Genomic DNA, 12,905 nt, shown 5'->3' on the forward strand with positions numbered 1-12,905 from the left:
ATGTGGACTAGTACAATGTGGAAATGTGGAACTACTTCTTCATTGCCCATTTGATTCAATAGGATAAACGATGAAAGTGAAATAGGCTTACATACTGGCATGGCACAACTTCCGGCAAGGCATGGGGGGCCCACGAGCTTTTATAGATGAAAACAATGTATTTTGTTGCATTATTTGTGCTTAAAATTTACATTTAGGGCTGATGGAGTCAATGTTTTTTTTGGTCAATATTCTGAAAATAGATTTGAATCACTGTTCTGCAACATATGCTTAAACAATTGAAGTATTTGCTGTGCTGGAACTGCATACAGAGTCGTTTACCACCAATGATAATGTCATCACTAATTTGCTTTTGATGAAGAATGGAAAATATGTACATTATTATTTGACTCACATGACATGTGAAAGCAGAACAAAGTACCAGGCGTTGAAACTGGGCTTTCTGTTAGGCACCACTGTTAGGTTGCTTAGGTCATGAATTACATTACATCCGTAGGAACAGCTTGTGTAATAGACTCTTTGAGCAAATAAGGACATAACTCTGAGTTAACATTGACAGGCACAATACGCAGCGGCGCCACGACGGTTCCTAGAATCATTTTTCTAATGTTATATCACATCCGTTGTATATATTGTGTTTTATAGTGTCCTGAGGGGCCTAGAGCCTTTGTGAATGACTCTGTGAATGACCTAAGGATAACCTTTTGGAGGTGAGACGTTGCCAAACAAATGCGCTTTGTTTCAGGGAATACAGGGTCAATCTGAAATTACACCCTATTTCTCATATAGTTCACTGTGTTTGACCAGAGCCATGTCATACGTAGTGCACTATATGGGGAATAGGGTGTCATTTGAGTAGCCATTTTTAGTATAATTATCATGTGTACAATATAATAGACATTACTATCAAATTTAAAGACTGCAATTACATACTGCAAATACCATGTTAGTACAGTGTGGCAGGTAGCCTAGCTGTTATCCTTCGCCTGCGTTTCTGGACTGCCCTCTTCAAGTCAAACCACAGATTTCCAATGAGGTTCAAGTCCGGAGACTGAGATGTTGATTTAGTGGTCAATTAACCATTTCTTTGTGGATTTTGATGTTTGCTTGGGGTTATTGTATTGCTGGGAGATCCACTTGCAGCCAAGTTTCTGGCGCCTGGCAGAGGCAACAAAGTTTTCGGCTAAAATGGCCTAGTACTGGATAAAGTTATTGATGCCGTTGACCTTAACAAGCAAAATAGCGTCACAACATCAAAGATCCAGTATGTATGGGGTTCTTTTCTGCATATGATTCCTCTTTTCGACGCAAAACCCACCACTGTTGTGCGTGGGGCTATTTTGCTTCCACTGGTTCTGGGGCCATTGTTAAGGTCAATGGCATCATGAACTTCCAATCCAAGTGCCAATGCCGTTTATCAACCTCACACAGGCGGTGCTATGGTCAGATTACATGAAAATAGAGGTTTATAGCCACGCAAAGCCAATGCAGAAAAGTACCTCATACTGACTGTAAAATATGATGGCGGATATTTGATGCAGGATTATATCTTTATATCTATCTAGCTGGCTGGTCTGAGTGGACTCACATTTCTCATGACCTAGATTGGGATGACAGGAATCAGGTCAGGGCCCAGCTTCACCCAGATTACAATGCAAACACAATGACAAGGATCAAGCAACAGCAGAAGAAAGACCATGGAGCTGATTGAGGCCTGATCAGGCAAGTAGGACATGGTGTGGTACAGAAGTTATGACTCACGCTGTATGAGAACTGACCTGTCCACAAAGTATAGTGGATTTGTTCAATATTTTTATATTTTTTTGTTGTGTCAAATTCCTTGTTTGATCTGCCAGTCTGTTGGTATCATCAGAAAGAATAGTGTTTTGGTTCATCACGCTTGCTTCCTAACTCTTTACTATAGATTAATTTGCCAATATCTAATATAATATTGTAATATTGTCTGGGCCAGTACATATGCCTTCTACATACACAAATTAGTCATACAAAATACATCTGCAAGACTAACCACCTCCTCTAATTACCTGGTTCCATCTGCACCTTCTGTTTTTCATTCAGACATCTGTTTTTCATTCAATATCTTGTCTAGTTATGACATCATTGTATGCCAATTATTCATGTTCATCTACAAATATTCATACCTCCCAGGCAGTCTACCTAAACCCTTCCATGGATTCTTCCAGGTTCATTCTGAAATGCATCTATATAACACAAGACACTGTGATAACCTTCACCCTCCCCTCTGCTGCACCTCACATAGTCAATTCTCTATCAGATACAGAGGTACCATATTCTGGAATTCTTATCTTCAAATTGCAAAATCTCATCATCCCTCAACAACTTTTGTATATTTTGTATTTTATTATTTAACCTTTATTTAACTCGGCAAGTCAGTTAAGAACAAATTTTTATTTACAATGACGGCCTACCCCGGCCAAACCCGGATGATGCTGGGCCAATTGTGCGCCGCCCAATGGAACTCCCATTCACAGCCGGATACAGCCTGGATAACTTCAAGCCTTGATGAACCAAACCACACTCACATCCACGCATGCACACATGCACACACACGTTTAACATTTTTGGGGTGATTGCTGATTGGTTAATTTGTACATTTAAGATTAGTGGGTTTTGTTCCTCTGTTTTAACAAACCTTTTATATATTTGTACTTATGTATTGTATTGTGGTGTGGTTTTCATATTGGGATTCCAACCGTTTGTTATTTAGTTGTTATATCTGTATTGTTGTTTATCACTTCTTGGGCGCAAATAAATTAAACCTAAACATGAGATGACAGTGATAAATCCTTAGCATGGATATCTTCTGTGGTTCTTAGATTTTTTTTTGCAGTCCAATTTTTTTAAATTTATTTATTTATTCTCCTAAACAATTAATCCTTTTGATTTCCTGATTGTTTTTTATTTATTGTTTACCCTACATTACAAACAGACAACATTAAAGAGCCACTTTTACAGAAGATGATAGTTGAGGTGTGCTATTGTTTGTTGAATACATTTGTATTTCAAATTGTAGACCTATTAGTTAATATACTCTCAATCTGTGTGACGTTGCACACTGATTAGTACTTTTCTTATGATGAAGGTAGGACACATGAAGACTTAACACTGCCATCTGCTGTGGAACACTGGTACTGTATATAAAGGGCACTGGTCAATGTAATATGGGCAGCCAAAAAAAGGGCTGACACCTTTTAACAAAGTATCTTTTATTGTATCGAGAGGGTTACATATAGACATCTGTTTTTCATTCAGTTGAAAACTAAATCAAAGCATAATTTAAACTGGTATTCAATTATATCCCTGGTTGAAACCCCTACCATGATCTTCTCAAGAACAGTTGTCCCACTTTGTTGAATATGTGGACATAATGCAAATCAGTTGGAAATAATAGAAAATGTCATTCTAAATATCAATCACTCAACATGAAACAAATTATGCCTAATTTAGTCAGTCTTTCCCTCAAGTCTGTTGAAGGATTGACTGTATGAATAGAGGGGAACTTTGCTAACCTATATAGCTTTATTTTCTCCCTCCTTGGGAAGACTGAGGGATGTGGCATCAAGCCACATTATTATTGTCACCTTTCTCTGAAATGTTGCTAGTTCAACTGTGTTGTCCACAGTAATGTACAATGGGTTCTGAATGCTCCGACGGTTTTTCAATCCATTGCCAGAGAAAGAACGTGAAAGTGTGGGAGATTAGCAAAAAGAGTAACTGAAAACCCTTTCATTGTTTCACATTTCATAATCAATCTGCCTTATTGCTAATTGGTATATTCAAATATCTTTGGACCTATAAGGAGCCATGATTTGCTTGTAAATTTTCCAATGAACACAAACAATGAAATAAATCAAACACACAAAAGTCAGATTGTGACGTTTCTGGTATAACGTATCCATCCCAATATTGACAGCTAGTTGGATAAAAACACATTCAGTAACATGATTGTCCTTGCTTGATGTGTGACTTGGTGAACTGAAGATTGAGGGTCAAAAGAGGGTCAAGGGGTGATGCTCCTGGGAGGGTGGGGGGAGGCTTGGAGAGAGCTAGGGGGAGGAGGGCAGTATAAAGTCTATGATCTTTTCCTTCGACTTTCAAAGTTTCTGAAATTGACTGGTCTAATCTTCATTTCGGCGAACTGTATTGAATGCTCGTGTCCCTTCCAATGGAACCAGTTGATACCCTGAAAAGATTATAATTTTTTTTACACACCGCAGTATAACAACAAGCCTGCAATAATCTTGTTTCACACTCTGGCCAGAATATAATACTCCCGCACACACACACGCACACACGCACACACACGTTGATTTTGTTAAGCAGAAAGATGGCTTCCGTACCTTGCTGTGACTATCGTCACCATATCTCCCCATAAGGTTGACACGATGGCAGTTTTTGTACCAGAAGGCACCCTTATAGGACAGGGCACAGTTGGTGACAGCGATGTCATTGTCATTGTCATACGTGGAGAAGGGTCGGCCCTGGTGATAAGTCATAGAGTCACCTAGGAAATAAGTGGCACACAGTGACTGGTGTGAACAAATGTGAATAGGTCAATCAGAGTTATACAGTTTACTATAAAGTGTATTGGGATATTTAAATGGAGGTGAACAAAATCCAGATTATATTTGATGTTCTATTCAGGAACACTAGTAAATAAAGCTATTATCATCATTGTCCTTACCTGCTGTGCCGCTGTACCCTCCTATGTGGATCTTGTAACGGCTACGGGGTTCTGCGATCGTGAATTTGTCATACTGAGCATAGGCCGACTCCCCGTTGTCCCTCAGGTCCACACGCAGCTCGTACTGGCCTGCTGTTGTCATCTTGTGGAGGTTGGCCAGACCTGCAACAACAGGAAATTACATCACAGTACCATTCCGTGGTTCCTGGGTTGGGGCCCTAGGTCTGAACCCCACCCTGTGCAACTGGGTCCTGGACTTCTTGACTGGCCGCCCCCAGGTAGTGAAGGTAGGAAACAACATCTCCACTACGCTGATCCTCATCACAGGGGCCCCACAAGGGTGCGTGCTCAGCCCCTTCCTGTACTCTTTGTTCACCCATGACTTCATGGCCACGCATGCCTCCAACTCAATCATCAAGTTTGCAGACGACACAACAGTAATAGGCCTGATTACCAACAATGACAAGACAGCCTATAGGGAGGAGGTGAGGGCCCTGGCGGAGTGGTGCTAGAAAAATAACGACAACAAAACAAAGGAGCTGATCGTGGAAACAGCAGAGGGAGCACAACCCCATCCACATTGACGGGTCCACAGTGGAGAAGGTGAAAAGCTTCAAGTTCCTTGTTGTACACATCATTGACGATTTGAAATGGTCCACAGATTCAGACAGTGTGGTGAAAAAGTCACAACAGAGCCTCTTCAAACTCAGGAGGCTGAAGAAATTGGCTGGTCCCCTAAGACCCTCACAAACTTTTACAAATGCACCATTGAGATCATCCTGTTGGGCTGTATCACCGCCTGGTACGGCAACTGCATTGCCCGCAACCGTAAGGCTCTCCAGAGGGTGGTGAGGTCTGCCCAACGCATCACGGGGGACACACTGCCTGCCCTCCAGGATACCTACAGCACCCTATGCCACAGGGAGGCCAAAAAGATAATCAAGGACATCAACCACCCGAGCCACGGCCTGTTCACCCCGCTATCATCCAGAAGGCGAGGTCAGTACAGGTCCATACATTGTTGTGAATTCTTATACAGTGGGGAGAACAAGTATTTGATACACTGACGGTTTTCCTACTTAAAGCATGTAGAGGTCTGTACATTTTTTAAATCATAGGTACACTTCAGCTGTGAGAGATTGAATCTAAAACAAAAATCCAGAAAATCACATTGTATGATTTTTAAGTAATTCATTTGCATTTTATTGCATGACATAAGTATTTTATTCATCAGAAAAGCAGAACATAATATTTGGTACAGAAACCTTTCTTTGCAATTACAGAGATCATACATTTCCTGTAGTTCTTGACCAGGTTTCTTGACCACTGCAGCAGGGATTTTGGCCCACTCCTCCATACAGACCTTCTCCTGAGCTTTCAGGTTTCAGGGCTGTCGCTGGGCAATACGGACTTTCAGCTCCCTCCAAATATGTTCTATTGGGTTCAGGTCTGGAGACTGGCTAGACCACTCCAGGACCTTGAGATGCTTCTTACGGAGCCACTCCTTAGTTGCCCTGGCTGTGTGTTTCGGGTCGTTGTCATGCTGGAAGACCCAGCCACGACCCATCTCCAATGCTCTTACTGAGGGAAGGAGGTTGTTGGCCAAGATCTCGCGATATATGGCCCCATCCATCCTCCCCTCAATACGGTGCAGTCGTCCTGCCCCCTTTACAGAAAAGCATCCCCAAAGAATGATGTTTCCACCTCTATGCTTCACGGTTGGGATGGTGTTCTTGGGGTTGTACTCATCCTTCTTCTTCCTCCAAACACAGCGAGTGGAGTTTAGACCAAAAAGCTATATTTTCATCTCATCAGACCACATGACCTTCTCCCATTCCTCCTCTGGATCATCCAGATGGTCATTGGCAAACTTCAGACGGGCCTGGACATGCGCTGGCTTGAGCAGGGGGACCTTGCGTGCACTGCAGGATTTTAATCCATGACGGCGTAGTGTGTTACTAATGGTTTTCTTTGAGACTGTGGTCCCAGCTCTCTTCAGGTCATTGACCAGGTCCTGCCATGTAGTTCTGGGCTGATCTCTCACCTTCCTCATGATCATTGATGCCCCACGAGGTGAGATCTTGCATGGAGCCCCAGACCTAGGGGGATTGACCGTCATCTTGAACTTCTTCCATTTTCTAATAATTGTGCCAACATTTGTTGCCTTCTCACCAAGCTGCTTGCCTATTGTCCTGTAGCCCATCCCAGCCTTGTGCAGGTCTACAATTTTATCCCTGATGTCCTTACACAGCTCTCTGGTCTTGGCCATTGTGGAGAGGTTGGATTCTGTTTGATTGAGTGTGTGGACAGGTGTCTTTTATACAGGTAACGAGTTCAAACAGGTGCAGTTAATACAGGTAATGAGTGGAGAACAGGAGGGCTTCTTAAAGAAAAACTAACAGGTCTGTGAGAGCCGGAATTCTTACTGGTTGGTAGGTGATCAAATACTTATATCATGCAATAAAATGCTAATTAATTACTTAAAAATTATACAATGTGATTTTCTGGATTTTGTTTTAGATTCCGTCTCTCACAGTTGAAGTGTACCTATGATTAAAATTACAGACTTCTACATGCTTTGTAAGTAGGAAAACCTGCAAAATCGGCAGTGTATCAAATACTTGTTCTCCACACTGTATATTACTGCACTGCTAGAGCTAGGAACACAAGCATTTCGCTCTACCCGCATCTGCTAAATTTGTGTATGCGACCAATAACGTTTGATTTGATGGCTCAATTGGTTGGAGCATGGCGATGCAACACCAGGACTGTGGTTTGATTCCCGCATGGGCCACAAACGCAGAATAAAAAGAGAAACACAAGGAGGGGTGGAGAGATGTGGACTCACCAAACCAGAATTCAGCATTAATGTCCCCAAAGCCACCAGTGTAATTCTTCCAGTTCCTGAAGAACTCCAGCTTTCCACTCTGGCGCCTCAGGAACACCTGCAAAGAGAGTTCACAGGACCTGTCATACAAGCCCTGGTGTCTTTGGTTTTCACAAACATGTAAAGGTAAATCCAATCAAACCTGGTGTTTAGACCTGTGTGTGTGTGTGTGTGTGTGTGTGTGTGTGTGTGTGTGTGTGTGTGTGTGTGTGTGTGTGTGTGTGTGTGTGTGTGTGTGTGTGTGTGTGCGTGTGTGTGTGCGTGTGCGTGTGCGTGTTTGTGTTTGTGTTTGTGTGTGTGTGTGTGTGTGTGTGTGTGTGTGTGTGTGTGTGTGTGTGTGCGTGTTTGTGTGTGCGTGTGCGTGTACGTGTGCTTGTGTGTGTGTGTGTTCCTCACCATCCATCCACCTCCGTCGGTGGTCATGTCACAATAGACCTGGATGGGCTGGCTCTCTTCTCCTCCCAGGTAGATGGTGTAGATGCCAGAGGTGGTGTCTCCATTCAGCAGAGCCTGTGAGCAGTCCTTAGGGTATCTGTACAACACTCCGACTACACACGTACGTGCAGGCACGCATACACACACACACTTGTCAAAAACAGTACACTGGGCAGTTGTCAAATTATATCCTATTTCCTATGCAGTGCAAAGCTGTGAGGAGAAGAAAATGGTGTGTAGCAGTCTACTTACTGGTGGTGAAGACGGTGGTGACGTGGCGGCTCCGCTGGGCTCCAGCGATGGCCTGTAGCCTGACGTTGTAGTCGGTAGTGCCACTCAGCTGAGTCATGCTGTATGATGTGGCTGTAGGGCTCAGGACCACTTCCTGTATTCAATTCAAATCAAATCCATCTTTATTCATCATGTAAAGCACTTTGGAAAATGTACCTGTAAAATAGCCACGGGCGATTGATTGCATTGAAGCCAGAGTGTGCTGACTCATATAAAGACCTACGTACCCGGACTGTGCTGTCAGATGAGGTGAAGGTGAGGACGTATCCGGTGATGTCGGCCCGCGGGGGCTTCCAAGTGAGAGTGGCACTGTCTGTCTGGACGTTACTGGCTGCCAGGTCGCGAGGAGAATCCACATCTACAGACAAAAAAGCGAGAAGGAAGGATCCTATACAGTACATGATACGTAACACATGTAAAAGGGAACATCCACTCAAAACTATCTTTTGGTATGTTTTTCATTAGTCCACTGTTGATACAGCAGCAAAATGTTTTGCATGTGAGCAGTCAAGTTTTCAACATATCGGGCTTTCAAGAGGCAAAATGTCACCAGTCACATCATCGTGTTGCAAAATGCAAAATAATAATTTAAGGGGATTTTATTATTACATTATTATTGCATTTATGGACAATACAATACTGCACAGAGTCAAGTGTGTGAACAATAAAATACTACAGGACAGAGTTAGATTTTTGATTGAAAATCAGACCCAATGCTCCTGTATAAAGCATCCAATTGGAGCATTACCTGTGGTGAATTCGGTGGTGGTGGTGCCACTCTTCAGTGCCTCCCTCATGGCGTATACCCCAACTGTGTAATGGGTGGCAGGGACCAGAGAGCCCATCTCAAATTCCACTGTGTTCCCAGAAACATGCTCCATCACTGGGGACCCTGCAGACAGCAGAGGACAGAGAACAGTGTTACCACCTGGTTACCACTACCAACACTCCTGTTGTGCTGTGTCTATTTGGCTAATGATGAGGGATACCTTTGATAGATACATCATGTACACAAATACAGGTCAGCTCCTGGCAATCTGTGCCTTGGGACTCTTGCGAAACACACACCTGAATCTGCACTGTAGGTGATGACGTAGCCATCGACAGTGGCCCGAGTGGGTTGCCATAGCAGCAGGGCGGTCGTGTCAGTGACATTGACAGCAGAAAGACCCTGAGGTCTGTCCAGAGCTACGGAGGAGGAAAACACACAGGCTTGTTACAGACAAGGGCCAGCAGCCACAACAGCTTCAGCAAACAAACGTGTACTGACAATACTGTGACTTGCGACTGCCTGGGGCTGTGGCGGTCATGAAATTTAGTCAGCAGCTTCTTGCCATGCAAACGACTGCCGGTCTCACGCTAATTTACCGTCAATTAACATAAATATGAGTGCCTTTGCAACATCTACATTTAAAAATATATATAATAAATAAATTGAATGTGGGCTACATCATCACAATAAATCCATTATTTATTTTTAGTCAGCTCTAAAGAAACATTGTGATTGTGAAAATGTATTTCAGAAGAAAATAATATGACTTGGCTCACTATAGGCCTATGTTACAGTATCGGTCTATACTCCATGACATAGGCTGTAGGCGAGTTCATTTAGCTGACAAGATATAGTATGTTTATAAATCCTGCTGCCACCCAGTGCTTAATTTGGGAAACCAAATTAAATCTGTTCGGGAACATCGATAGTAAGATGTTTTCGCAACGAAACATATTTCACGAAACTGTTGACAGCCCGCCTGCGCGCTCGAGGAAGTAATACAGGCGAGAGAGGAGGAGATGGAAACGCATGAAGGTGAGCTATTCTGTAGGCCTATAGCTAACGGTAATGTGTCACTTCATGAATAATGAAAATATATATTTTTAAATGCCCTATTACTAGGCTATTCATTATCAAATACAAATGCACTAATTGTAGGCTAACTGTAAATCACCCTACGCAAGCAATGAACCAACCGCATCGCCTAGGGCTATACGTTCTCTCCCAGCCTCACAAGGTAACCAGTCCATCCACTATGCATAATAACACAGTTCTCTCCCAGACTCATGGATACACATGTTGGAACGTAGCACAAGGTAACCAGTCCATCCAGTATGCATAATAACACAGTTCGCACTCACAGACTCATGGATACACATGTTGGAACGTAGCACAAGGTAACCAGTCCATCCAGTATGCATAATAACACAGTTCGCACTCACAGACTCATGGATACACATGTTGGAACGTAGCACAAGGTAACCAGTCCATCCACTATGCATAATAACACAGTTCGCACTCACAGGCAATTACTCACATTTGTTTGATTCTGGGGTATAGGCTAGACCAATTATGTACCAAAGACATCTTAAATCAGTTTTGTTTTATGTTTTTCTGCCATGCATAATATGCAGTAGGCTATGTATTGTATAACGGCACAATCATCATTTTAATACAGTATTATTTTAGGGCTCATAAGCCTATGTATGTGCATAAGCTATAATATGCATATGTGTATGTTTTTGAATGAATCGTTACCTTAGAAAGCGCTGTCCATTACATTGTGTTAGGCTTTGGAACAACATCCACAACAACCATGTTTTACACCGTTTCAACCTGCTGTTGAACTTCTTTCTTTAAATTGATCATCACGGCGAGTTGAGTTTTAAAAGCACTGTAGGCCTACTGTGTTGATGATATGTGTTTGATATGATTTTCAAATGCATTTGCATTGACGTCAGAGTGGTTAGAGGGACAATAGTATCCTGAGTGCCAGGTGATATGGACCTGATGGTCGTTAGCAAATTGGATACTCACTACAAAAGCATGTCCAGAGTGCATAAAGGAGATTATCGTGACTCAATGGTCACGTGGAATTTTACTGCAGTCATGACTCATGACTGCCTGTGTGTCGGTAATATGGTTTACCGCAATGGCACTACGGACTGCCCCTATACAATGATGTGATACTTTTTCATGGAATAATTGACTGGTTGGTACAAGTAGAGAAGTACAATATCTGCTACTGAGTAAGAATGTATGAAAGCTAATGAATTATGAAAGGCTCATAATGTCTATGTATGACCCAGACATTTCTCCTCCTATTCTCATCATAGCCCTGTGGCTTTAATGTAAATTCCTATGTAATTTCATGTATTTAGTAAAAGGTCCATTCAGATTGATATAAATGTAGGCTCAACAGAAGTCACACACACACCTGTGGTGATGGTGTCTGTCCCTGGGTCACTCTCCTCCAGGCCCTTCGTGGAGAATATGGTCACCTGGTAGGTCACCCCTGGCAACATGTCAGGCAGCAAGGCCTGGGTCTCAGTCCCATCCGCAAGCACTGTCATTGGGCTACCTGTTGATGAGAGAAAATATAGCATTTTTGTCACATTACATTCTTCTACTCAAGAGTCAATCAATTTTCATAAACAGATTTCATTTTTGTTCAATTGTACTGTTAAATCCACTTCAAGTAAATAGTTTCCTTTCTCTCCCTTGGTAGCAGTTGGAGAGACTACTGTGATTGTGTGAAGAAGCCTATGGTCCACTAGAGGGAGTGCTTTGTCCAATTAGAGAGAAAACTAGAGAGACAATTCCTCCTAACCCATCCAACATTAAGCTCTTTTGAGGCCAAAAGTACTATATAAGTGCAGTCCAATATCCTTATTAGAATGGGTAGACTTCACTGTCACTATTGAAGCCTGTTCACTCACCTCCTTGGAGGGGCACATAGACGATGCGGTAGCTGTCCACTCTGGCACGAGGCATGGTCCAGTGGACTATGGCCGAGGACTCGGTCACCTCAGAGAAGCGGATGCCCCTTGGAGTACCCAGGCCTGGCACAGCGATGGGTTCAGGGTTAAAAAGGCAAGCACAAAAACAACAAAAGTTAGATTGATCTGTTTGAGTTTGGCTTTTGATCAGGAATCGATTCTACTGAGGTCAGTTTATTTGATTTATTAGTCCTATTGCCTATGGTATGTCAATATGCACAGTGAGAAATCAGAAAAGCGCACACATGTACTCAAAGACTTTGCTAAAATGATAACTCCAGAAAGACATGAAATTCCAGTGAGAAAACATAGTTCCTGAAAACGTACAAAGGCCCACCATAATCACCCCAGCCCGAGTAGGTTTGAAACATGTGCTGCAACCCACAATCTACATATCAACAGTGGTGCATATCATACATCCCTATTACAGGCTATCAAGGGGAGTCAATTTAATGAGTACATTTCGATGCATGAATACCAATACATTAAACTTTTGTCAAACATGCTGCAACAAGCTAATATGTTTGTGTCTTTAACTCTTTAATCAGTTTAATCAGTAAAATGTATAGGCAATGAAAATGAATCTACAATGGGCATCAAAACACATGGAATTTGATCTGCATTTCAAGTATAAGAAGCACCACAGATCAAATGCAAGATGGTGTCTCCATATTCCTGAAAATAATATCAACTGGGGAAAAAGAAACATGAAAAACCAATGGTAACTCGTAACCAATGGTTACGCCCCTTAAACCCTGAAGTATGCTCAGCAGGCCTAGGATTATTAGCACATCA

At 42.5% G+C, this 12,905-nt stretch overlaps 1 protein-coding gene across 2 annotated transcripts in view; it reads right to left on the bottom strand.

Moving 5' to 3' along the window:
- Positions 1-3,229: 3,229 nt before the first annotated feature.
- LOC109873552 (tenascin-like) overlaps positions 3,230-12,905 on the bottom strand; it is a 51,225-nt gene continuing 41,549 nt past the window's right edge. For both annotated transcript variants that reach the window (XM_031809428.1, XM_031809427.1), the window contains 11 exons: positions 12,051-12,173; positions 11,549-11,692; positions 9,408-9,527; positions 9,088-9,231; positions 8,567-8,697; positions 8,301-8,433; positions 8,010-8,161; positions 7,575-7,671; positions 4,727-4,888; positions 4,383-4,546; positions 3,230-4,225 (listed from right to left, as the gene is read on the bottom strand). In XM_031809428.1, the coding sequence (XP_031665288.1) occupies positions 4,115-4,225; positions 4,383-4,546; positions 4,727-4,888; positions 7,575-7,671; positions 8,010-8,161; positions 8,301-8,433; positions 8,567-8,697; positions 9,088-9,231; positions 9,408-9,527; positions 11,549-11,692; positions 12,051-12,173 (1,481 nt within the window). In that variant the 3' untranslated portion in view covers positions 3,230-4,114. The remainder of the gene's footprint in view (positions 4,226-4,382; positions 4,547-4,726; positions 4,889-7,574; positions 7,672-8,009; positions 8,162-8,300; positions 8,434-8,566; positions 8,698-9,087; positions 9,232-9,407; positions 9,528-11,548; positions 11,693-12,050; positions 12,174-12,905) is intronic.

The sequence above is a fragment of the Oncorhynchus kisutch genome, linkage group LG29, assembly GCF_002021735.2.
Source record: "Oncorhynchus kisutch isolate 150728-3 linkage group LG29, Okis_V2, whole genome shotgun sequence".
In the NCBI taxonomy this organism is placed as follows: domain Eukaryota; kingdom Metazoa; phylum Chordata; class Actinopteri; order Salmoniformes; family Salmonidae; genus Oncorhynchus; species Oncorhynchus kisutch.